We start from the raw sequence: 27,997 nt of genomic DNA, 5'->3' as shown, positions 1-27,997 counted from the left end.
TAACTACAATGTTCGCAAAGGAAGACCCTTGTTTTTTCCATTATTAAAAAAATTACAAAAACTAACATAAAATAAGAATAATAATATACACTTGTTTATAAAATTAACTAGTGATTAAATGCGTGTTTAGATTGCGTGTGGTGTTGCCACATATTTATCTTATCCCGAGCAAACAAGCGCTTTCCCACGCCGCTGAGTGCTTTTCGAGCACCGATAACGTCGCGCTGTGATTGCAGCGACAGCGACAGCGCTGGAAAGAGAATTATGGCTTAATCAAGTACATTATAAGAAGAACGAATACAATTAAAGATGAATTTTGTCTGCGTTAATTGAATCAAATAGAACCTAATTACTCATATTTAAACAATATATAAATTCGCTAACTTTATCAAATTTTACGTCTCTCGTGAAACACTAATTATTTCTAATTGTATAAATAAACATGCTTATTTTGATTGTTATCAGGTACACGTTGATAGCGTACTACGACATGTACTCGCAGATCTACACCAGCACCAAGATATGGATCCAGCTGCTACTCATCTGGTTAGTCTCCTTCGGTCTCATGGTATGTACCAAACTCACACATTACATTTGGGTACGCACCAACCTCATACATATCAATATTCTGCCATGTCCTTTTGCCAGATAAAACATTGTACCTTTTTCTTACTTTCTTTTAACTTCTGCACATATTCTAAGATAGTAGTTATTACTTCCACTATTCAAATGTTCTAGTCGTGTCTCAACTTACCCGTCTATTTGTATGTAAACCATCAATAAATCAAATCCATTTGATTATTCATTAAAACTGTCCAAAAGCGACAATCAGATAAGACAACCATGCATATCCGTGTTGCACTGACACGCACGAAATTATTTATAAGATACTAGCTGTCGCCCGCGACTCCGTCCGCGCGCAATTAAAAAAAAATGGGGGGTGGGGCTATGAAAAATAGATGTTGGCCGATTCTCAGACCTACTGAATATGCTCACAAAATTTCATGAGAATCGGTCAAGCCGTTTCGGAGGAGTACGGGAACGAAAACTGTGACACGAGAATTTTATATATTAGATTACGCTTCTAATAGCATTGGTAATGCTTAATGAATATAAAATGTCTATAACTTAATAGAAACATTAACAATGATTTTTTTTTATAAAGTAATGAATTCAAGTGGTCAATCATGAATATTTGTGACAATCTTCGTATCGACTTCGATAATTATGTCAAAATTAGTATGACATTTTTAGTGTACTTTACGTCCGATGCACTCGATGACGATACGATGGCGATTGTTAATGAAAGCCGGTTATATGCTTATCAATATAATATCAAAATGATTTTACAAAGGTTTACAAAAATTATAACGTGTAAAAAATATATACGACGATGTGCAACTAATTCTGCCGGCTCAATGCGCGGGCGTCGCGGCGGCCAGCTCGATCTTCCCGTGCATTTCCCCCGCTCGCCGCGCCTCCCGCCACCGCTGTTCACGCGCTCGATGCGTGAACATCCTCCGGCACGTTGAAAGCCTTAGCTTTCAAGAAGTAGAAGAGGTCGACGACACGGCTCTCTCTGGTTCGTTGTCATCTTTAGATTCTGAAGTGGGGAGAAGACATAGTTTATTTATAGCCCTTCGTATAATGCCCCTCGAAGTAGTGACGTCAGCCACCCTACTGACGCCATCAGCCCCTGGGTAGAGGCGGCACACGCGCCCCATCCGCCATTGTAATGGCGGTAAGTTCTCTTCCTTTAGTACCACCACGTCCCCGCAGGAGAGTCCTTGTTGCCCGATGCGCCATTTAGTGCGCTGCTGCAACTCGGAGATGTACTCCCGGCGCCATCGCTCCCAGAAGTGCTGCCTTATTTTCTCAATGAGCTCGTATCTGTTTGGTCTAGTAGCAGTGATGAGCTTCGTTGGAATAGACGTAAGTGGTCTCCCAATTAAGAAGTGGCCTGGGGTTAGAGGAGAAGGATCAGTACAATTGGACGAGAGAGGAGTCAGCGGACGTGAATTAAGGATAGCTTCAATTTGCGTAAACAACGTTGCTAGCTCCTCAAACGTCAAAGCAGCATTTCCAGCTACACGTTTTAGGTGAAATTTTGCTGATTTAATTCCGGCTTCAAATATACCACCGAAGTGGGGGGAATATGCGGGACTAAATACAAAATTAATTCCTTCAGAAGTAGCATAATCACTAACAGACTGACGGCTGGATCTAAGCAACCTACCTAGTTCATTTTTTGCACCCACAAAATTCCTGCCGTTGTCGCAAAAAATCTCATGACATTTACCTCTACGTGATATGAAACGCCTTAGGCATAAAATAAAAGCTTGAGTACTTAGTTCACTCACAAGTTCTAAATGTATTGCCTTTGTACTGAGGCAAACAAATAGACATAAATAACATTTAGTGATACGGTTACCACGACCTTTCCGGTTACTAATCATGAAAGGTCCAGCAAAGTCAACTCCACACGAGTAGAACGGAAAACAAGCATTCGTACGCGCTTCAGGTAAATGACCCATTATTGGCTGCATTGTATTCGCTCGTAGGCGAACGCAAACAATACATTGTCTAACTACTTGCCGCGCTAAACATCTTCCGCCAATAGGCCAGTACTTATCACGCACTGACGCTAACAGCAGCTGCTGACCTGCGTGGAACAAACGTATATGTTCATTAATCATTAATAACTTGGTAAAATGATGTTTTGAATCTAATATTATAGGATGTTTCTTATCGAAATTATAATTTGAGTTTCCTAAACGACCACCCACACGAACTATATCGTTTGAATCTATAAATGGAGTCAACTGCAGCAATTTATTTTTTGGTGGTAATTGCTTTTCTTGCTTGAGTAACCCAATTTCAAATGAAAACGATTGTAATTGGCATTTTTTTATAAGTAGCATCACTGAATCATTTATTTCATCTGAGCTTATAGGACCTGAATATTTATGTTTGTTTTTATTACAATTGTTAACAAAACGTAACACATACGCAAATGTTCTGCTTAATTTATTGAAACTGGAGTACCTTTTGAAATCTATAAATAAACTACTGTTATCCGAATTGTCTACTGCAGTTATCAACGAATGTACCTTTAACTCAGGTAAGTTTTGAACCACAAAAGAATTCTGTGGCCATTCAAAACGTTCCTTCTTTAGGAAAGAAGGACCCTCCCACCACAAAGAAGAAGGCAAAAGGTCTTGGGGTTCGATCCCTCTTGAGGCCATGTCAGCTGGGTTCATATTCGTAGGTACATGTCTGTGTTCAAAACCACTTGTTAGCTCGTTAATTTCATTAACCCTATTGCAAACAAACATTTTTAGATTTCTTACATCAGTTCTTAACCATCCTAAGACAACTGTCGAATCTGTCCAAATAGTTTTATAAGTTATGTTAAATCGTAATGACTGTATAATTTTATCACATAATCTAGCTCCCAGCAAAGTACCGAGTAATTCCAATTTTGGTATAGTAATAGGTTTTAGGGGTGCAACTCGTGCCTTTGCGCATAAAAGTCTAACCGTAACCTTATTTTCGTCGTTTATTGACCGTAAGTATACACATGCGGCATATGCTTTCTGTGACGCATCCACGAAACAATGCAATTCTATTGACATGGGGTTATCGCAAAGAACATTTCTGCTAATTTTAATATTAGAAATGTAGTGCAAATTAGAAATAAATTTTAACCACGTATCTAAAAGGTTTTGTGGTATGGGGTCGTCCCAATTTAATTTAATGACCCATAATTGCTGTAAAAAGATTTTAGTTTTAATAATACATGCACAAATTAATCCCAACGGATCAAATATTTTACAAATAGTAGCTATTACAATTTTCTTTGTGACAATTTGCGGTGGCGATTCCACCTTCGAGGGAAATTGAATAATGTCTAGTTTTGGAGAATAATTTAAACCTAGCACGCTGGATTCTTTAGTCAAATCTACCGGGTCGAATACGCTATCATCACAATCAAGCGCCTGCAAACAGTTAGTACGAATCTTTCTTAAAGGGAAACATGCTGAATCCAAAATTCTTTTGACATTTATGTAAATGTGTCGTAATTCACTTTCACTATTCGCACCTGTATTCAGGTCGTCAATATAAAAATCATTTTTTATTATGTTCGCGATAGTGGCGTCATTACACTCCTTAGCTAATTGCAATAAACATCTGGTGCTCAAAAACGGAGCGCTGGCCAACCCGTACGTTACTGTATTTAATTGTAGAATCTTTAAATTATCGCTATTTGGTTCCGTACTAACCGATGCATCCCTCCACAAAATTAACTGTAGGTGACGTTGAGATTCATGCAAGGCCGTTTGTCGGTACATTTTCTCAATATCTCCTAAGAGAACAAATTTGTGACCGCGAAAACGCAACAAAATTGAGAATAGATCAGACTGCACTACTGGACCTACAGCCTGTATGTCATTTAATGACTTCCCCGAAGAAGTTTTGGCTGAGGCGTCAAACACTACTCTTAATTTCGTCGTTTCAGAGTTCTCGCGAAGTACACAGTGATGCGGTAGGTAATTGCCAAACCGTGGGCGATCTACTTCATTTAAATGACCTAATTCCCTATATTCATCTATAAATCTAGTGTATGACTCCTTAAGTTTCGAATTTTTATTTAATTTTAATTCTAAATTTAAGAAACGTTTTTTAGCCATAAAATATGAATCACCAAGACTACTTTCGGGTTCCTTTAAGGGCATACGGACACAAAACCGACCGTCGGATAAGCGGGTCGTGTTTTCTATAAAATCAATTTCACAAAACTGTTCCTCTAAAGAGTATGTTTTTGTCTCTGTAGGTAGTTCTTCAATCTCCCAAAACTTCTTCAGGGAATTATCCATATACGAAAACTGATTGAAATAACAATAGACCTCAGAGTTGGATTGACTCATACCGAGTGGGCCAGCTATCAACCACCCTAATTGTGATTCTTGTAAAGTAGGTTTATTAGACCCTAACTTAATTTGATTTGTACCAATAATGTTCCAAAATACGTCAGCCCCTAACAGCATATCTATAGTGGAAGGCTGGAAAAATCTTGGATCTGCTAGTTGTATACCACACGGAATATCTAATTCGCTAACGTCTATTTCGACGCTGGGTAAAATACCTGTTATCGTTGGCACTAGTAAACAAGAGACTGGAGTACTAAATGTCGATGAACAAGATTGAATCTGGACTACACACTTTCCTGAAATGTTAGTTTTAATATTATTAAGACCGCAAACCATTAATGTTTCACTAGAATTCTTACTGAACCCTAATTTCTCTCTCATAGTTTCGGTTAGAAATGACGATTGACTACCGGTGTCCAATAACGCTCGCGCCTTAACTTTTTTATTGTTCAACTCATTTACGATTTCAACCTGCGCCGTACACAACAACGTATGAGTCATCGTCGTTGCCGATAACGTAATCGATTCATTTTGTTGACTGTTTGCATTTTGTTCTGAACAAGTATTTATGTTATCTTTATGAACCAAAGTATTGTGTTTACCTTTACATATTTTACAAGAACCCTTTAAACGGCACTGATAATTATTATGTCCACTACGTAAGCACTTAATGCACAATTTTAAACGTTTTACTTCGCACATTCTATCGTCATAGTTCATTTGTTTGAACTTCGGACATTCATAAACAAAATGGTTCTGGCTACAAACTACACATTGATATTTTCCCGTAATCGCATCCGAAGCAGCCAAAAAAGATTTCACCTGTCTTTTATTTTGAGAGTGCATAAAATTATTATGTTCCTGTTTATCGGATCTATTGTAATGTGTTGTTTCCAAAATATCTGCTCTATTACGTAAGAACGAGTAAAATTGATCTAACGAAGGTAAATCCGATAGACTATTCTTATATTCTTCCCATTTTATACTAGTGGTGGAGTCCAACTTTGCTGAAACTATGAATATCAACAAGACATCCCACTGATCAGTAGGAAGCCCTAGAGTGTGCAAAGAACTCAAGTTTTTAGATAAGTGATCAATTAAATATCGCAACGCTTTAAACGATTCTTTTACAATTGGTTCAATACTAAGTAACGACTTAATGTGGTTATTAATTAAGATATTTTTACTATTATAACGGTTACATAAAATTTGCCATGCCTTTTCATAATTGTCAGCGGTAAACTCAATTGATCTAATGACGACAGCGGCACTATTTTCTAAGCTTGATCTGAGGTAGTGATATTTATTAATTAATGGAATCGAGTCGTTTTTATTAACGAGGGAATCGAAAGTGTCCCTGAACTCGAGCCATTTCAAATAGTTCCCGTCAAATTTTGGCAAATTGATAGTGGGTAACTTTATAGAATTCATGGAATGTGAACATTGATTGGACATACTTTCGTCATGTAATGATCTCCTTTCTAAATTCACACATTCAATCAATTCTTTAGCCGTGGAAAGAAGAGAAAAGAATTGTGATTCAATAAAATCCCGCTCAGTTAACTGTTCATCGTCATTTGAAGAGAGTAACTCAATATCTGATTGTATAACGTTAAAATCCGACATTAATTCCTGAAATTTGTCAACCCTCAGAGATATTTCTTTGAGTTGAATATTGGTAATCTTTTTTGCACCCGCCTGGGTTAAACTATTAACATAATCTTTAAATTTTGTTAGCCTACCTTTGATAATGCTACGTCTTTTGGCGAGCTCTTTTAAAGTTTCCTTTCCTTCCATGGCTAATTAAAGAAATTAAACAATTAAGCAATGAACTAGGCAAGATAACGAAATAGTCAAACCAGTTATACTCGTAAAGGTTCCGTCGCAGTGATCCAGCCGCCTTTCCGCAGCCAATAATGTTAGCACTCGGATGCTTGATGGGTTCGCCGACCACAAGACAAGCATGAGAATATCTGTAATTTACATAAATGGGTGACGTTAATTTTAGTTGTGAGAATTTGGTAAAAAAAATTTGTTTTAATTTTACATTTAATTTACTGTTTATTTTTGGTATCTTATATTTATTCTAAATATATATTGAATTATTAGTATTTATGGTAAGTATGTTAAACATATACGGTAGGTGTTAATAAAATTTTATTCTTGAAAAGAAAAATAGAAATGCGATTGTACTTTTAGGCAAGCTTTCGCAATAGCCGAAGCGTAAATTACAAAGAATAATAATACTGCACTTGAAATACTATTTTGTAACGCTTTCGGAGCGGCAAGCCGTACGCAAATCGAATTAGGAAAAAAGTGAGAAATAGTGGGTAGGAATAAAATGCCAACTTCCCTTGGGTATCCCGCCAGACGTCCAGCAGTTCTCAGCAAAGTTTTCACTCCACCAGGGCAGAAGGCAGCATAAGCAGCAACCCAATCTCCTTCCGTAAATTCCAGTAACGGTTATCCGTTATTCTTCGATGTTTATCCGAAGATATATTATAGAATTGAGTCGCGATTGTACACGGTCGCCACTAATGTTAATGAAAGCCGGTTATATGCTTATCAATATAATATCAAAATGATTTTACAAAGGTTTACAAAAATTATAACGTGTAAAAAATATATACGACGATGTGCAACTAATTCTGCCGGCTCAATGCGCGGGCGTCGCGGCGGCCAGCTCGATCTTCCCGTGCATTTCCCCCGCTCGCCGCGCCTCCCGCCACCGCTGTTCACGCGCTCGATGCGTGAACAGCGATTGTCACAATTAATAACATGACTTTGAATTTCTTAACAGAATGAATTTTATTCGTTGAAAATTTTTATAACTTTTTTATAAGAATTACCTATTAAATCTATAGGCGAATAATAAATAAAGAATAGAAATAATTCATTGAAAAAATATAATAATTTGTCAACAGCTTTGTAAGTAGCTGCCTTGTAAAACTTTTACGTTGTGTCTTAAATATTCCAGTAGTATGGTTACTTGACCGATAATATCAATTTGTTTGTATACCATTCGCTTATGCCAATCGCGTCCCAAGAATCTATCTGAATACAAAATCTTACAGTTCAAGTATTAACAACAATGTGTGTCCGCCATATTGTAAAAAATTCCGAACGCAAAGATAATTAATTAAGAAAAAAAAAATATTAGCGGCCAATTAGTCAGCGGTACGCAACATTCCCATAAAATGACGACTTCCCGTTTTAGAATCGGAGACTAAACAAATAAATTAAAAAGTCGACGACATCCTTTTACATTTTGTTAGTCACATCGTAATGATTCATAAAAGAAAATATAAAAGCACGAGACGGCGTTAAATGTGCGTTTCCGAACGCAAGTGCTTCGATTGTGAGTCAAGAGGCCGGACGGTAATTAAAACTTGCTCTGGATTAAATTAAAAACAAAACGAATGTCAAACGCAACCCAACATACCTAATATGGAAGGCAACGAATACGACTAATTTTAATTTAGCATTCACTTAAGAAATGAAAAAATCCTAATACAATTTTTTTAATACAATGTTCAGTGAACTATATTATAGAGGTTTTTATTCAAAAAATGGACAGTTAATCTTGTCCGTATTATAATAATTTGATGGGTGACGTAAAAGCTCGCATCATGGATATGAACGGTCAAACAAACACGAGGGCGGGAAGTCGGAATTGGTTCATTGCACCGCCATGGTTATGATACACGTTTAATTGTCCCGAATTAGGAAGCATCCGTGTTGTTTATTAGTAAAGCTAGTCGTGCATTTACATAACTTTTTATTATTATTTGATTTTAGTACATTTTTTTACTGTTATATTTCCTGCATGGTTTAACTTTTTTTTTTACAAATTGATGAATCATATTTGGCTTCATTTAACACTCAATTGTTATAGCTTGGATGGAAAACTTTTTTTGATAATTGCTTGTGTCCTAAGGTGTGAAAGACCCTTTCGTCTATATTGATGAGCCTTATACTCATCTTTCTAAGGGCAAGATCCAAGCATATCTGCATGTACCTTTCACTAATGAGATTGAAAAACAAACTCTGAGATCTTTCTAATTGCTTATTATTTTAATAACGCTACTTTGAAGATAATTACTTCCTACTAATTAATACAAATTAAGACTTATTATTTTTAATAACACTTATCACAATTTTAAATTGACACATTAGCGCAATAGAGTGTGAAAAGTTACGAGGTGTTAGTTAATTTATAGCTGTCATTTAATTGCCGAGTATGTGGGCATTTGTCGGAGAGTGGCAACAATTCGGCTCAATTGTTTCGTTCGGTCGTTACCGAATATAGAATATAGTCGTTACTAGCTGCCTGGATCGTGCGTTTTATAGTATGTTTTATTCATAGCTGTCATCGAGTGAGGTCTAAACGACCCGTACTGGGGGTTCGTGTATTCATTTGTGTATATGTAAATCAGTTGAGACGTAATTGCCGCGTAATTTAAACGATTAAAATATGCGGGATGTATTATTGTTTATTAGGATACAAATAAATAAAGAGTGATGGTGGAAAGTTGCTCATGGGTTCGATGTTAATTTCAAAATAAAAAATATTTTATTACTTTTAATAGACTTTCATAATATTTTTAATTTAAATAATGCCGAAAACAATCCAATGTTTATTGTGTGCCCGCTGTTTTATTTATTAAATATTTGTTCAGATCCCTCCCCTGCTGGGTGTATGGGGCCAGCTGGGTCTGGAGCACGACACATTCTCGTGCACGATCCTGCCGAAGGACGGACTATCTCCTAAGAAGTATCTATTCGTGTTCGGGTTCGCGCTGCCGTGTGTCGTCATCATAGTCTCCTACTCTTGCATCTATTGGAGAGTTCGCGAGAGCAAGAGGAAGCTCGAGGGCCGCAGGTGTGTATGTGGGTGAGCAATCAATTTGTTTACCACAAATAATATTGTTTATGGTGGGAGGAAATTATGTTAACACTGACACAGAACTGTCACAACAATAACAAATGTTGCCAGACTTTAGTAAGCAGAGAAATAGGTGTGAAGGGGAACTTGGGGTACTATACTATTTAAAATTAAATCTCATATTTTGTGAGGTTATGACTCATGATACTTCCTTCTGATAATTCGTAATACGAAATTATTACCTGAATTAACTCTTTTTATTTACAGCAAGCTGAGCGGTCAAACTGCAAGAGAAAAGGAAGAAGATTCCCGCTTAACAACTTTAATGCTGACAATATTCCTCTGTTTTCTCGCCTGCTTTCTTCCTCTGATGATAATGAACGTCACCGATGATGGTATCACTTATCCCTGGCTTCATATCATAGCCTCGATCCTGGCATGGGCCTCCAGCGTTGTCAATCCTCTCATCTACGCGGCAACCAATAGACAATATAGAGCGGCATATGGCAACCTTTTGAAATTCTGCAAAAACAATCCAGTGACAAAAAGAACGACATGGGGAAGTCGAACTGTAGGACATTCCTCAAATTCGCCAAATTATGGGGAAAAAAGAAATCCATTAAATAATCAACCGACAAAATTATGAATTTAACTCATTTTAGCTTTTGTAAATATTGTAAATTATTTTGTATTAATTATCACACAATATACCAATAATGTAACCAAAGGCAAATTAAATTATTGTGAAACCAAACTTCTATACGTAGACCAAACACATTAATTTAAAAATGATTTAAATTACAAGTTTATGATTATTTTAATCAAATTAAACATTAATTTACCGTAAAGATATTATTTAAAATATGTTTTAGGTACTCCAAATGCTTATTGACAATTTCCGTGCTGAATTAAAAAAAAAGAATGTCAAAAATTAAAAGAAAAATGTTGATTAAGCAGTTTTGATTTTATATCATATATTAAAGGTGTTTTTTTTCCTAAATTTGCATTTTAATAAACCGTTTGTAGACTATCGTTATGCTATTTAGTAAATTAAAGAACATTCCGTTATAGGTTAGAATTCTAACAATAAACTACCAAATATTTATAATATATATAAAACAGACTGACCAAAAAACAATATGTTTCATACTTGTTCTTATTTAAGTTATTTATAATATGAGAAATATTTTACGTTTTTCTTTTATTCTTAAGTTGATATCATTTAAAATGATGATTAGTAAAAATTCACTAAACACTTCAATTCAAAAAATACGAAAAGAGCTCAGGTATTATTAAAACAATCGACGCATCTGTTAATTTTGTTTTTTTAAACACATTTTTCACCTAAATCTTACACAAATATTTTAAACATAACTTTGCCAAGACTGATACGAAAAAGTCAATTAGAAATTAATTATAATAATTGTATTTAATTGTAACAAATATAACCAGCAATCATTATTTACTTCAATAGAAATAAATATTTTATACGTATAGGTTATATTGTAATTTATTTCTAGTAATTAATGTAAATCATACCAAAGGTAAATAAATGTATTTGTAAAAAAGTTTTTCATTTTTTTAATACCTATTTTAAATCGACCATTGTCACCTTGATCTTTATTTACATACTAAAGTTTGACAGTGTGAAAGTGGTACTGTTCGTATGAAAGATAATCATATGAGAAACCAATATTTTTGGTCAAAGCCTTGTGGCGTTTCCCCACTGCGCAGGTTAACTGCGCATGTCCGATGATAGGCGGATAAGATGTCATTCAGTTGGAACTAGACAGCTAGCTAGTAAGGTGATGTTATGTATATATATGTAAATAAAGCTTTGGAACAAATGTGTCTTTAGCCTAATCTGTATTTACCATTGATCTCTATAAACGGACAGGCTATAAACTGTTGTATTTTGTGCGTATTTGATTTTCGACATTTTGGCGCTGATAGTCGCGGTAGATAGCAGTGGTAAGGATTGGAAATATTTATAGAGATACAAGCTAGGACCGAGTATATATTCTTATATATTCTTCATCTGAGGATACAAGTAATTGTCGGGAACTTCAACAGACGCGTTAAAGTCAGAATGAAGTATAAATTGTCATTTCCAAGCAATTATCTATCCATTTATAGATATCAGTGGCATTTACCCTCTACATGCCAAAGCACAAAGGTAAAAGCAGTACTTGAAGTCGAGCCATACAATAAGCAGAACGACAGCATTAATTGATGTCACCACACATAATTATGTCCTGCATCCCGTGAACCTGAAAAACCTAATTCAATATAGTACGATTATTGTAGTAAGTAATCATATTTTAAAAACAATATAAAATAGATAAGCCACTTTCATGAAACCTTAATCAAATTTTAAGATCTTACTTGCAGTATTGTTAATAATGAGAGAGAAACTTTAATCAAAGGCGGAATGTCACGATAATAAGTTCTTTCTTTTTATATTGAAAAAAAAAAAAAGTTTTTAGAACAATTATGAAATGCTTCAGGAAAAATACAGAATACTATTTTACAATTTTCTGGCTAATTTTATATTGAAGAATAGTAACACTGTTCAGTTCAGTTCATTGTTAATGGTAACACTGACTTGATTGTCATTATCTGTTTGCGAGTGACAACTGCCAAGTGCTCCCTAAATTAAAGATTTTGGAAATTTGAAGCCACAACATGGCAAAAAGAATAGCACAGAGCTCCGTGAACTGGGCAGCGCTGGCAGAGAGGGTGCCAGCAGAGCAGAAAGCCCATCTCGCCGCTTTCAAGATCAAGTCCGATGGTTACCTTCGTAGGTTAGTATTTGACAAGAATGTTACATAATTTTATCATGTATTTAATTCAACTTTTTTTACCTTTAATGCGAATACTCTTTAAATTAGACTAATATCTTACAAAGGCTAGCATTTAATTAATCATAATTAAGCCAGGAATTATTATTCCTCGTATGATTGTCATACGGTATGGATTCAAGTTAACTATTACTTGATGAACGGCATTAAAATAATGCAAAATATAAGCATGACATCAGAGGTGAGCTTATTAAAATCTATCAATCAATTTTATAAACAGTGGTCATTAAATTCATTGGTACAGTCAGCTTCATAAATATAGTGGCAGTCAAGATATCCAAATATATAGGAACACCTAAAGTGATCAATTATATAAGTACAACCAAAGTTATCAAATTAATTGAAGCATCCACTCTGCTCAAAAACACCGGAGCGTTCACATCGTCATATATATGAGTACATTCAAAGTGCCCATAATTATAGTAACAGACATAGCGTCAATAGTAACGAAGCATCGAAAGTATGCAAAAATATCGGAACATTTGACAAAATTGAACTCTATCTCTATTTACTTAAGATACACTTTGAAATTTACTACATCTGTTAAATTAATTTGACATTTTATATCAAAACATTTTTTTGCTATTTACTACAAGTTTACGTCCCGCATGACAGATACTAGATAGATAAGCAATATCAAATTTTAATTTGTCACCATATATGCCAGTTTGTCCTTACGGCTTAACTGTTCGCTGTAATACGCAGTTATGGCGATTCGAATCCCAAACTTTGTTAATTTTTTCCTTTTTTTTAAGGTTTTTAATTTTATTATCAAAGCGTTATATAAAATTGAACTTTATCGCAACAATTATTGATTACTATTCGATATCTTTAAAAATTAAGGAACCACAATATTCCTTGTCCCTTTTTTTAACCGAGACGTCATTAGCATGTTTTTTTATTGTTCACGTTTATTATTGTAAGTTTCGTCATTAAATTCCGCGCGGACTAAGTCACAGGCGACATCTAATACGTGTAATAAATCTATGCTTGGAAAATTCTACTGCAACCGGCACTGAAGATACCTAACAGTAAGAGAAAAATATTTTGATACAAATTATCAATTAATTTAACAGAAGTTGTATACTTTCAAAGTGTATTTCAAGGATATGGATATACGAGTAGAATTAAATTTCAATGACCGCAATGACAAGTGAAAACACTCTCCGCCCACTCGCTTTATCCCGAGATGGCCGAACCTAACCGTTATTAATTTTATTTAAATATTTAATACCCCAAAAATAAAAATTTAAAATTGTTTTTGTTAAGAAAAAAAACATATTCTAAGTACATTACCAGATTTTTCCTTTTCATTAAAAAAATCAAGCTCTATATGTGATCGATAATATTGAAAAATAAAAACCTTGTAAGCCTGGGATTCGAACCATTAAACTTACGTACTGCGGCGAAAATAGTAAAACACTGAAACTAGCACATACTGTGACAGAGTAAAATTTGATATTACTTACTAGCTTTTACCCGCGACTTCGTCCGCGCGGAATAAAAAAAATGCTCACAAGATAAAAAGTTCCTATGTCCGTCTCCTAGTTCTAAGCTACCACCCCCCCATCAATTTTCAGCTAAATCAGTTCGACCGAACTTGAGTTATAAACAGTGTAACTAACACGACTTTCTTTTATATATATAGATTAGGTATCTGTCATGTATCGTAAATTTATAAATTTTAAGCGTTATTATAATAATAAGAAGAAAAATGTTGGGTTGTCCGATAAGTTCGTGCCCATTTTTAAGGGAAATTTTAAAGGCCCTTAAGTTTTGGCATACGTCTTTTAAATTATATTTGTTCGATTTTATAGCAAAACGTCTTATTTATTTCGACAAAAATTAAGTCAATCAGTTTTTATAAAACTAATAGAAAAGAACGAATCGTGTCCTACCATTTGTCAAAATATGGCTGAAGTTATCCTCTTTTAGTATGTATGTGTTATGTAAACATGTCATATGTTTTCAATAATTGTAATATATTCGAGTCTATTCTAAAATACCTATTGAAAATCGGAACGAACTTACTGGACAACCTGTTATCTTAATACAAAGCGTCAAATAAATTTAACAGATGTAGTATATATCAAAGTGTATCTTAAGTAAATAGAGATAGAGTTCAATTTTGTCAAATGTTCCGATATTTTTGCATACTTTCGATGCTTCGTTACTATTGACGCTATGTCTGTTACTATAATTATGGGCACTTTGAATGTACTCATATATATGACGATGTGAAAGCTCCGATGTTTTTGAGCAGAGTGGATGCTTCAATTAATTTGATAACTTTGGTTGTACTTATATAATTGATCACTTTAGATGTTCCTATATATTTGGATATCTTGACTGCCACTATATTTATGAAGCTGACTGTACAAAAGCAATAATTCGAAAATAATATAGATCTCACATATAACAAATAAACAAGCTCTTAGTAACAAGAAATTGTTACCATTTATGCCTCCTATACAAATTAAATAAAAAAATGTTAATCAATTTTTGATGAAATATAATTTTGACCTTAAAAAAATATTCCAGAGTGCTGGCCAACCCGCCGGAACCTCCAGCGATCAACTGGAGTGTGTACAAGCAGTCGGTACCCATCCCTGGCATGGTGGAGAACTTCCAAAAGCAATATGAAGCCCTCAAGATCCCGTACCCAACAGACACCATGACTGCACAGGTTGATGCCCAGTGGACCCAAGTCAAGAAAGCCATTGACCAATTTGTGCAGCAGTCCAACGCAAATATTGCCAAGTAAGTGTTAAGAAAATATGTTATTATAATAATTCTCTTTTCTCATATTTAACTATTTTACTATTCATAAATTAAAAAAAAATCTTTGTTAGTGTTTATTTATCTCCCAAATACTAGGAAGAATTACGAAATTCTGTATCACAAGATGTTAAAACTCTTTCAGCTTTGAGAAACAAGTTGCGGAGATCAAGGCTCTGTTGCCATACGACCAGATGACGATGGAGGACTTCCGCGATGCATACCCTGAGCTGGCCCTCGACCCTATCAACAGGCCCACTTACTGGCCCCACAACCCTGAGGAGCAAGTGGACTATGTTGACCCGGAGAACAAGGCAGTTGAAGCACAACACTAAAATGTTCGTAACTTGTATAATGTCAAGATATCAGGAATCTAAAGCATATCTACATACTGCTTCGGAATACAGGTTTTCTGTGAGTTCCCACTGCAAAACATCTGTATTTAAATACTTGTCATCTTATATTTCTTTAAGAAACAGGGATAATGTTTTTAATTAGATGTTTTAGTGGTGGAAATGCAGTTAAATACTGTTTTAGTCTTTCTGAGCTGAATAGTATCTCAACATATTTTATGCTATTCAAAATTGTTTCTTGACATTGTACAAAGTTCTTTATTTGAAGTGTTTATGCGATTGTAATTTATGTTGTAGGAATAAAGTGAATCAACAAATTATATTATTGTTTTCTTTTAAAATACACAATTTTATTGTCATATATGAACACATATAACTATTGTTTCTAAATTAATTTAAAATATTATGAAAAATTATTTAATTTCCTATTCAATAGCCATGTGTAAATCAGCTCTGAATCAATGACTATAAACTTGAACCATTGAGCTGCAGTACAATGTAATTGGCAGCTCACAGCTCATCGAGATTTACTATAACTATGCGAGTCGAAGAGCCGCAAGCTGCTACACATATGAGCTGTGTTCTCATCCGCAGATCACAAAATTTAGTCTATTTTAGTTATATCTACTAATCAAATCTAGTAAACTTTAGGAATAATTTCTCTGACCTTAAGAAGTCATGTAAATAGACAAAAAACATTCAATTGGAAAGAAATATAAAAAGCAAATCCATGAAAAATATAGCCATTTTTTTATGTAAAAACTTTGCATTAATCTAACTTTTAAATGCGCATGTTTAGATGGATGTTTGTTTGAAGTTATCTCCGGAACAGCTCAACGGACTTTGATGAAATTTGTCACAGATGTAGAACATAGTCTGGAAAAACACATAGCTTATTACGTTTTTTTTTAATTACACACGGACATAGTCGCGGGCAACAGCTAGTATTATAGTAAAACGTACATGAAAATAAAACAATGCAATAATTAAATGTAATTTATTTGGTAAATTGCACATATTCAATATGCAGGGACATTTTCAACTGTTACAATAATGTAGGAATGTCTAACTGATCTTTGCATACATTAAAATTTCCACTACCATGATTTAAATACATTCGACATATTGACAATGGATAAATTTGTATAGATAAATTATACCTATTTTTGTATGAAAAAAAGAGAAATATAGACCCATACAATGAATACAGTTACATATTTTATGAGAAGTAACTATATTCAGACCCATCTAATGAATACAGTTACATTTTTTGTGAGATATAACTATATTCAGACCAATCCAGTGAATATAGTTACATATTTTATGAGATATAACTTTTTACGTGAATTTGACATACAAAGATACTATATTGATTGTTTATTAAATTAAATTGTGTTTTTTATACCACATTTTAGAGGTGAATAAAAATATATATTTAAAAACTTGAATGTATGGAGAAGCATTCGTAGTTTTACTATTTTTTTTTAAATTATCCAATTACTTAATAAGCTTAAAGTAGTTAATATTACTAACTACCCACATATTTTTCTAGATTACTAGATCAAATTTGTAGACAAAGAAATGTCTATATTATTTATAGTTACTAGAAAGAAAATTCAACTTAACCTATAACGAAACATTACTAATATATTAAAAAAAAAGCATTAAAGAATCTATCTCAGGTTTTTTTAAGTCGGCTACTAAAAGGTTATTTTTCATATGAAAGTGTGTTAAGTAAAAAAAATATATATATAACGTAAAATATAATTTTCCCTACAAATAAAGACATAAAATTACATTAAAATGAAATTTTACTACGGATGCACTTTTATACCAACTTATACTATTTTTCAAAGACAATGTTGTTATACAATAGTTACGTCAATGTAAACTCACCTTTATATTCGACTGCTGAAACTTTTAATATGGGTTCTAAATAAAATAGATAAAATAAATTTATTTAGAGGTTGGCGGTGGTTGTGAATACATATTATAATATGAAGTTGGCGGAGGAACGCTAAAGTTTTGATTCTGATAACTTTGATCTCCATGGTTGAACCCGCGGCCCCTGCCCCTACCACCTCCACGGCCCCTGAAGGACCCACCTCCTTCTCGGTTGAAACCACCTCCTTCTCGGTTGAACCCACCACCTTCCCGGTTGGCGAACTGTCTTGAATCAGACTGACGTGTATTGTATCCCTCTTGCCGGGAGAAACTAGTTCCCTGGTTATAATTATTTGAACTGTTCTCATCCCAACGGGAACCTAATATGGTAAAAAAGAAACTTTGTTTTTTAATAACAAATTCAATAGATTTTAAATATTACAGTAATATTGTATGTATGATGTTACCTCTGTCCCCGAACCTGCCGCCGCGACCTCGTCCCCTGCCGCGATCAGAGCGACCACGGTCATTGTCATCACGATCACGGAAACGGTTACGACCTGGCAATTTTTTTAACACATCTAAAATACTAAAACTGCGATTTATCCAATTTAAACATACATACATTACGTTATTTAATTTAAACAATTAATAAAAATAATTATGAATAGCTACAAAGGTAGAGTCTAAGAATATGCATAAAGAAATGAACTTTTTTAATATTATAAGATGTCTAACGGCCACTTAAATAATGAAGCAACCACTGACCATAGACATCCACAACTACAGTTACGTTGACTAACTTTTTAATCAACAGAGGGAATGCACAGAGTGAATACTTCCCCTAACTATGCATCCCCTCCCCTATCAAATCAACTTTTCCATCCTTTCCATATAAAAAAGGGTGGAAAGAATATAAAACTAAACTTATTTTTTTTATATATTACAAGGTGGTAAGCAAACGGCCACATGAATTCGCCGAAATGGCGAAGCGACCGCTGCTCATATACATTCACAATTGCAGATGCGTTGCAATCAACGAAGGAGGAGACGCACAAAAAGAGAATATTTAACATTCCTATGCCTCCTCCATCAAATCCACCTCCCCTTTCCATCCTTTCCTTATAAGAAAAGAGGTGAGAAGGAAAAGAGGACTAAAACTAGACCTCCGGCAACACACTCATTAGATTGTAAGCGGAATTACTTCTACTTGACACTTATCTTCTATGTGGTCGTGATATTTCAAGAAGCAAAACCCAAAAAAGGTTGCTAGCATTAAAATCACTGTATATATGAACATAATGTATTAACAAACAAAATATATAGACAATACATACCATATTTCCCTTTGAAGCCCATACCGCACTGCGCCAGCTCCAGTAGACGAGGATTGACCACTTGGTTGGCCTCCTGCAGCACACACATCAGATCCTTCGCCTGAAAACATTGTATTCAAACATATGTAGTACTAGCTGTGCCCGCGACTTCGTCCGCGTAAAATTCTGTCTTCGGATAGAATTTTTTTAGGCTAATTATTTTACTTAACCGACGTGCTATGATTTGATGTATGGATGTAGAAGAACATAGAGAGAGGTGTGCCAGGACCGCGCCAAATGTCTAAAATATTCCCAAACAAAATTTGATCAGCATCCTTGAAAGTAATATTTTTTCAAACGTTGAATTTCATATTTATTTACATCAAATTAGCAGCCACAAAAATAAGTTTTAAACTTGTAACTGTAAAAATGACGATACTTCCATACAAATTTCCACGTACACTTTCAACCCCTTAAAAACCCTTTTTCGCGTTGAAAAGTAGTCTATGTCCTTTCTCGGGCTCTAAACTAAATATTGGTAAGGGTAACAGCAAAAAATATTAAACAATACATTCACCAAAACCTCACATAATGCCAAACAAATTTTCATCCCCTATTGTTATTTAGCACCCGTGGGGGTAAATTTTTTACAAAAAATTAATTTCATAATTATTTGTATCAAATTAGCTGCCTTAAAAATAATATTCAAGTTCTAACTGTAAAAATGACCACAATTCCATACAAACTTTCACCCCCACGTTCAACCCCTTGCAAACCCTTTTTCGCGTTAAAATGTGCCCAATGTCCTACCTCAGGCTCTAGACTAAATATTGGTAAGGGTAATAGCAAAACATATTAAAGAAAATATTCAACAAAACCTCACATATTGCCAAACAAATTTTCATGCCCTACTGTTATTTAGCTCCCTTGGGGGTAAAATTTTTACAAAAAATTAATTTCATAATTATTTATATCAAATTAGCTGCCTTAAAAATAAGATTCAAGTTCTAACTGTAAAAATGACCATAATTCCATACAAACTTTCACCCCCACTTTCAACCCCTTACAACCCCTTTTACGCGTTAAAATGTAGCCTATGTCCTTCCTCAGGCTCTATACTAAATATTGGTAATTATAACAGCAAAACTTATTAAACAAAACATTCATCAAAACCGAACATATTGCCAAACAAAATTTCATCCCCTATTATTATTTTGCACCCTTAGGGCTAACATTTTTACAAAAATTTAATTTCATATTTATGTATATCAAATTAGCAGTCTTGAAAATAAGTTTCAAGTTTCTATCTGTAAAAATAACGATAATTCCATACAAAATTTCACCCCCACTTTCAACCCCTTACAACCCTTTTTTCGCGTTAAAATGTAGCCTACGTCTTTCCTTAGGCTCTAGACAAAATATTGGTAAGGGTAACAGCAAAGCATATTAAACAAAACATTCACCAAAACCGAATATATTGACAAACAAAATTTCATCCCCTATTGTTATTTAGCACCCTTGGGGATAAAATTTTTACAAAAATTTAATTTCATATTTATCTTTATCAAATTAGCAGCCTTGAAAATAAGTTTCAATCTTCTACCTGTAAAAATGACGATAATTCCATACAAACTTTCACCCCCACTTTCAACCCCTTACAACCCCTTTTTCGCGTTAAAATGTAGCCTATGTCCATCCTCAGGCTCTAGACTATCTGTGTACAAAATTTCATTTAAATCGGTTCAGTAGTTTTTGCGTGAAAGCGAGACAGACAGACAGACAGACAGACAGACAGACAGACAGACAGACAGAGTTACTTTCGCATTTATAATATTAGTAAGGATTTACCAGGATCTACAAAACTGTCCATCTTCACTGAAAAAAACATTTGTTAGAACAAACTTGACTTAATGGACATAAGTCATAATTTAATTGTCAATCAGTTTGTTCAAATTCAAATTCATTTATTATATACTAGCTTTTACCCGCGACTTCGTCCGCGCGGAATAAAAAAAAATGCACACAAGATAAAAAAAAGTTCCTATGTCCGTCTCCTAGTTCTAAGCTACCTTCCCATTTTCAGCTAAATCAGTTCGACCTATCTTGAGTTATTAATAGTGTAACTAACACTACTTTCTTTTATATAATATATAGATATATTTTTACAAAAATTATATAATTTTCATATAAAAATATACAATTCAGAAACACATACATATATCATAAGTGAATTACACAAAAATTCCTCTACGCAATAGACATCACTTTCAAGCAATAAATTATACAATCCCTATTTAAATTGTCTGATATTCAACATCTCTTCTCTGTCTTGTTAGTCATAAATGTCATTTATCAATCATTTCATTGTCATCTTGTCAATGATCAGTTCATCTTTTAATCCTTACTGACTAATATTATTATTATAAAAGAGAATATTTGCATGAATGTTTGTTTGAAGTTATCTCCGGAACAGTTCAACAGATCTTAATGAAATTTGACACAGATGTAGAACATAGTCTCGAAAAAGACATAGCTTACTAATTACATTTTTTTCTGAATCCCGCTTCAAAGAAATAGCAAGAGAATTAGTTATATTTCGAATTAGAGGTTACACACTTAGAGTTGGAGGATTAGTGAGATTAGATTAGTGTTACCTTAGCGGAGTTTGATGGTGTGAAGAGTGTGTAAGCGGTGCCTGTATTCTGAGAGCGACCAGTACGACCGATGCGGTGCACGTAGTCCTCAGAGTTATTCGGATAGTCATAGTTTATTACAAACTTGACGTCTTCCACATCTGTCATACATACATACATATATACATACAAAATTTTTTTATATAGACAAAAATACTATCTGCTTTAGTACAAATACAGAAATTAACATCTAAACAATGATTACTATTGAAAAACCAAAAATGAAGAAATTAAAGCAAAATTAATTTAAAAAATAGTAATTTTAGAGCCGAAAAGATAAGTGAAAGAAATAACTAGGAGTAATTTAATTCCATTATAGTTGAAATCCTTAAAAAACAACAACAAAACATCAATCCATTTACCTTAATACATTATCTCAGCAGACGATGGAGACAGCTGGAAATAACTGTAAATGCCCGTCAGTGGTTCCGGAGTGTTGTAGGCCAAGAGTCCAGCGGTGTGCTTTAAGTGCTTCCTACACCTCGTATATACATACATATATATATACGTCGTAATACTACGTCAGGTGGCGTAGGGCAGGCCCTTTAGTTTGTTCATTAAATCTCTCATGACACATTACCCAAGCATTTTTATCAAAATTTGGTCTCATTATAAAATTATCAACCAATCATTGAAAATTTATTATAATTTTTGCATCAAATATAAAGACCCGGAATATATTTAATTTATAGAGGCTGCATGCTCAAAACACAGTGTGCGCTGACAGATTGACTGTCATTAAATCATTATATGATGATTCAAATCATTGCAATCATTAATATCGTATCATTATTAAATGATATCAGCAACACACCGCACGACTAGCCCATATTCTCTGCATGCGCCTCTGAAATAAAAATAAATATGCATAATAATGCCGAGTCTACGTCATGGAAATTTATTTATTTAGATGCATTAGAGAACCTTGTACAGATACATTCATGAAAATATAACAATATCCAATACAATCCTATTAGAATTTTATAAAATATATAACTTATCTTGCCTTGCACATAATTTAAAAAAAAATCTAAGTTATCTTACAATCGGATAAAAGAAACTAAAATGATATCAGTAAAAAAAACTTAATATAAGATATTATCTTTTAAATTTATCCCGAACAAAATATGTAACATTAGTGAAAAAAACTACTACGTTATTCATCATATCGTGTTAAATATTCCTTAGGATAAGTAATGAAATGGTAACTTTAAATAATTACTTAAAATTACCATTTTCTTACCTTTTCTAAGTTTTTTTTTTTTTACAAGGTCCTCATCGATGTCTAAAAAGAACATTCCTAATGGTTAGGGCCATTGCTTTGTCTAATAATTAAATTAACATATTCCAATATTCACAATTAATTAAATTAAATAACTTATTTTATTAAATATTTACTTTTATCATAGTTTTATATATAAATGTACATAATTAGAATCCAGTAATAATTTAAATTTGTAATTTATTATTTTAATATCTTTTATCTGGATTTATGAATACTGGAACAGATTATTATTTGTGGAAATTACTTCCAAACAATAAACGAAAACATCCGACTGTACAGAAAAAAAATCATTAATCTTGGATTAATGATAATTTGTAAAATAATAAAAAAATAATTATTCAATTAGCAGTATTCATGTAAATAGGAGTTTTCGTTTAATTTGTTTTAGTTTTCGTGCGACCACTGGGGGCACATATTGGGTGCACAATCAGCAATGGCATCACTACCTTACTCTACGCTCCTGACTTTCTCTTAGACCTTAAAAACACCCCGGGTAACAGCGCGAGATGGTTTAGCACCTTTCATATAACTAGACACAAAAATACCTCGCAACTGTACGTACTGAATCTTCTGTTTGATGCCGTTTTGTAACAAATTATTTCTATAGGCGGGATTAAATTCACCACCATTCCAACAGCATCTCAATTTTATTTATTTTTTTAATAATACACAAGGGTGGCACAAACACAAGATAGTCAACTTCTGGGCAATAACAGTAACTACATATTTGAACGTAACGTTAATATTTAAAATGTCCCCGTATATAATAAATTGAAAAACTTACCTAGACCTCTAGCGGCGACGTCCGTGGCGACCAGAATTCCGCCTGTAGACATACGGAATTGACTGAGTACGTAGTCCCGGTCCTGCTGGTTCTTGTCCCCGTGGATAGCTAGCGCTCGCCATCCGGCTCGGTTTATTGTTTTTGTTATATCATCCACCTAGAGGACATCGGCAACAATCACAAAATAATGATTCCACAAAATTAGACTCGCCTTTTTAAATAATAAAAGGGCAAATTTTACAACACTACAATTTAAAAATATTATTAAACAACCAGAGAAACTAGATCCCTTTGGAAAGTCAAAAAATAATGATAAACATTTTTTCTTTTTTTTTAGAAATTACCTTTCGCTTTGTCTCTGCAAATATAATAGTCTTGGTCTCCTCTTCGGAGGATATTTCGTTGAGCAGCGTCAATAACTTCTCATTTTTCTCCCATTCCTCGCACACATCAACTATTTGCAGGATGTTATGATTGGCGGAGAGGGACAGCGAGCCAATGTTGATCTGGATGTAGTCATGTAGAAACTCCTCGGCTAGATTCTGCACTTCTTTGGGCCATGTCGCTGACCACATTAGTACCTTGAAGAAAAATAATTTTAAGTTGTTTTTTTTAAAGAAAATTAAACTTACTTCCACACTCAAAGTCATTAAGTGATCACTGAGATTCCCAAAGTGTGGAAAACGTCACAAATTTTACAAGTTTTAGACAAATCTACAGTCTTGGTTGCTATAATATGTAAAGAGAGAAAGATCTTTCCTTTCTTTTTATGATATGTACTATAAGCAATGTAATTTTAGGCGTTTAATATATTTTTTTAAATCCTGGCTAATACCTGTCTGTCAGGTCGAATTTGCTCAATGATCTTCCTGATCTGTGGCTCAAAGCCCATGTCCAGCATCCTATCCGCTTCATCCAACACAAGGTATGTGCAACGACGTAAGTTCGTCGTATCTATACAAAGAAAAACAAAAAATTACAACCTTTCCATTATTTTATTTTGGGTAAAAATATTACTAAATTAACTTAAATGCAACGAATTTCAACTTCATTTAAAATTTTAATTAAGTAATAATTATCTCGGTATCTTATGAAGAGAATTAAAAAAAATCCAATACATTTTGTTCAGTACAGTTTGGTTCACATTCCACAGTTAATTTTAAAAAATGAAGTATTACAACTGTAAAACAATAAAATTAAAGACAACCCAAAATTATTTCATAAAAAAAGCTATTTCCAAACCTTTTTCCAAGAAGTCAATCAGTCTTCCTGGTGTAGCAATAACAATTTCAACACCGCGCTCCAAAGACCGTCCCTGCGGCCCTTTAGGGGCACCACCAAAGATACAAGTGTTCCTAACTTGAACATTCTGACCAAAATCTGTTGCCACCTAAAAATAAAACATAACTATTAAAAAAATATAAAAATCAAAATAGTTGCTACAATAATAAGCTTGTGCTGCTAAAAAAAATCTACAATCTACTTAAATTTAAAATACATTTAAAGCAAAAGATAAATAAAGTTGGAATAAAAAAATACAAAAACTAAGCTAACAAATAATAAATTACAGCAAGTTAAAATATTGAACAAATGGATTCTGTATTAAGATTTTACAGATGTTTTTTTTGTTGACCTTCATCACCATCAGCTCACTATACCTCCCCCACTTGGGCTTGGAGCCTATCCTAAGTCAAGAGTGGCTAAGCAGTAGTCAACGAAGGTGGCCCAGTGTAGGTTGGTTGACATTACACATATCTTTGAATTTAATAATTTTTTTATATAAGAGAAAGGGCAAACGAGCAACGGACCGCCTAAAATTATTTGATCCGATGCCCATGGACAACCACAACGCCAGAGGAATCGCAGATGCCAGCCTTTAAGGAAGGTATACGCTCTTTTCTTGAAGGCCTCTAAGTCATAACTGGAAATACTGCTGAGGACAGTGTATTCCACAACGCTCCTGCCTAAAGTAGAAAGTTTCGCGAAAACCTAGTTGTTTTGAAATGCCATCCATCTGATATGTGCAGTTTACATCAAGATGTTCACTATAAGAATGTCAAATAAAAGAAAACTTTATAAGTAGCCTATCTGTTCTTCCAGACTATGTTCTACATCTGTGCCAAATTTCATCAAGAACTGTTGTGCCATACCAGAGATACCTTCAAACAAACATCCATCCATCTAACTAAACATTTGCATTTATAATATTAGTAAAAAGTAAGATATAGTGTGGTGGTGAGAAGATGGTGGAATTGGAACCCACTATCAACTTTCATGTGATAAAAATATTCTAATGAGACTGCTACATTTTACATTATTTAAAACCCAATAATATAATTTTAATACAGAATCCGAAAGAAAAATATATGAATAACAAAAAAAAGCATTGGAAATAAGCAAAAAAAATTAACCCAAAGTGCTGAAACTAATCAAAGGTTACGTTCAGAAACCGTACCTACTACAATATTAATTTAGAATTTTGATATTATTGGACCATAAACTCTAAAACATTTTTCTATAAAAGGTTTTCGAACATAGCCTGTCAGTGTTGCTAAGTTCTACGGTAATTAAGATTAAAATTTGAATTTACTATGTCGCAGTCGTTGGGATCCGTCATGTCTGCTGCGGTCCCGTTCATTGCAATCAGAGCCTTGTGCGTGATGGAAGATAAATTACAGTTTTATTTTTTTTATACTTAAATCTTAACAAGTAATATGAGAACAGAGTTAATATAAAAATGTAGTCAATTTACATAAGATCATTATTATGCTTTTCTTAAGTATTGTTGATGTTAATTTTCAAATTGTTTTTTTTTCATAACATCAAAAGAAATATTAGTTTACGGCTAGCTAGTATGTTAGTCTTATTTAAAATTTGCTTAAAAATGCACAAGGCTCTAAGTCTAAAACATATTTTATTTTAACCAGCCAATGAATTTCAGATTAAGACTATTTTTTATTTATTTTAATTAGCAATATTATGAATGGCAAATGTAACACCTACTCATGTAAATAGTCTTTTATGATTCCCTAAATTATATTAAAGGTAAAAAAAAATATTAGTCTACAAAAATAAAATATTACCTGTTGAATTTGTTGTGCAAGCTCCCTGGTTGGAGCCAGCACTAACACAATGGGCCCTTCATCTCTCAGTAGCCTCGGCTGATTGATAATATGCACTATGGCTGGCAAAATGTACGCTAATGTTTTTCCCGACCCTGTCTGAGCAATTCCCACCAGATCCCGTCCAGACAATGCTATAGGCCAACCTTGAGCCTGGATAGGAGTTGGATGCGGGAAGCCTTGCTTTAAAATCTCTTTCATAGCATAATCTGGAAAACCACCTTCTTCAAAGTACATACTGGGTGCTGGCACATCCCTACCTTTCACCGTAATCTGATTCTCACTGCGATATGCCTCGATTTCAGCAGGCGATCGCCTCTGCACGTTCGGATGGGGAACATAGAAGTTTTTCTGGAATGGTGTCAGTGTAATTGACTCCCAACGTATTTTCCGTAAGTTGCCACCGGGTTGATCGTTTTTAAAGTTCCTGAAATCTTCTCGACCACCACCGCGGCCTCCGAATCCTCTACCTCCCCTGCCCCCGTCGCGGCCGCGCACACTGGACCCGAAGCGGCTGCCTCTCTCCTCTGATCTATCGCTAGAACGGCCACCGCGAGACCCTCCCCGGCCGCCACCACGGCCGCGGCTCATTCCACGACCTCCTCCACGCCCACCACGTCTGTCGTCATACCTAACAACAGTTATAACATAAAATATACATAACAACTAAAATTAAATTTGTAAAACTCAACAACTTACATTTTAATAGGTGAATATGAAATTTAAATCACTGTTTTCCTTAGTTATTTTGAAGTCACTAATATCTAAACAAATTTTTTAACTACTTGTATATTATTTTACCTAATTTCTTACTAAAATAATAGGAATAATTGGCGAAGCTTTAAATTTTAGTACAAGTTACTAACAGCCGCCATATTTTTTAATTAATTTACGTCACAATAAAAATACTTCTCTTTGGTATTTCTAATGTTGCTAGCTCCTTTTTTTTCGATGGTGACGTGTCTTCCCCAATAAAACCTATTTTTTTTACAATTTTTTTTAAATTTATAATTAACACAATTTGATTTTAAAAATATTTATAAGAAGTAAAAACTAAATTTAGATGATTACACAATAGGACAACCGAAAAGTAAATTTAATTACA

At 34.0% G+C, this 27,997-nt stretch overlaps 4 protein-coding genes across 6 annotated transcripts in view; 2 read left to right on the top strand and 2 right to left on the bottom strand.

Annotated features, from left to right (window-relative positions):
• LOC106709138 (protein trapped in endoderm-1) overlaps positions 1–10,584 on the top strand; it is a 38,924-nt gene extending 28,340 nt beyond the window's left edge. Inside the window, exons 5-7 of one of the 2 annotated variants that reach the window (XM_045680242.1) lie at positions 466–568; positions 9,611–9,825; positions 10,084–10,584. In XM_045680242.1, the coding sequence (XP_045536198.1) occupies positions 466–568; positions 9,611–9,825; positions 10,084–10,462 (697 nt within the window). In that variant the 3' untranslated portion in view covers positions 10,463–10,584. The remainder of the gene's footprint in view (positions 1–465; positions 569–9,610; positions 9,826–10,083) is intronic. The other variant, XM_045680243.1, reaches the window with a different exon arrangement.
• On the bottom strand, positions 1,371–7,167 carry LOC106710902. Its single transcript, XM_045680244.1, has 2 exons — positions 6,791–7,167; positions 1,371–1,960 (listed from the first exon to the last, which is right to left on the bottom strand). The coding sequence occupies exons 1-2, from the start codon at positions 6,894–6,896 to the stop codon at positions 1,545–1,547; spliced, it is 522 nt and encodes a 173-aa protein (XP_045536200.1). The 5' UTR covers positions 6,897–7,167; the 3' UTR covers positions 1,371–1,544.
• A 1,829-nt stretch (positions 10,585–12,413) lies between the features above and the next one.
• On the top strand, positions 12,414–16,034 carry LOC106709145 (ATP synthase subunit d, mitochondrial). The gene is made up of 3 exons (XM_014500855.2): positions 12,414–12,620; positions 15,219–15,437; positions 15,601–16,034. Exons 1-3 carry the CDS (start codon positions 12,502–12,504, stop codon positions 15,788–15,790), a joined length of 528 nt encoding a protein of 175 aa, XP_014356341.1. The 5' UTR covers positions 12,414–12,501; the 3' UTR covers positions 15,791–16,034.
• A 1,574-nt stretch (positions 16,035–17,608) lies between these two features.
• LOC106709151 (ATP-dependent RNA helicase dbp2) lies at positions 17,609–27,759 on the bottom strand. Of its 2 annotated transcripts, XM_014500863.2 has the most exons (11): positions 27,592–27,759; positions 26,854–27,523; positions 26,361–26,420; positions 25,013–25,160; positions 24,606–24,724; positions 24,115–24,351; positions 23,771–23,927; positions 21,663–21,802; positions 19,030–19,129; positions 18,160–18,252; positions 17,609–18,072 (listed from the first exon to the last, which is right to left on the bottom strand). In XM_014500863.2, coding segments are annotated over exons 1-11 (2,034 nt in total). In that variant the 5' UTR covers positions 27,594–27,759; the 3' UTR covers positions 17,609–17,764. The 2 variants fall into 2 exon arrangements, with proteins under 2 accessions (XP_014356349.2, XP_014356350.2); XM_014500864.2 differs by lacking the exon at positions 26,361–26,420.
• Positions 27,760–27,997: the final 238 nt, after the last annotated feature.

Source organism: Papilio machaon, chromosome 12 (genome assembly GCF_912999745.1).
Source record: "Papilio machaon chromosome 12, ilPapMach1.1, whole genome shotgun sequence".
NCBI classification, from domain to species: domain Eukaryota; kingdom Metazoa; phylum Arthropoda; class Insecta; order Lepidoptera; family Papilionidae; genus Papilio; species Papilio machaon.
This window is presented reverse-complemented; position numbering and strand designations above follow the sequence as displayed.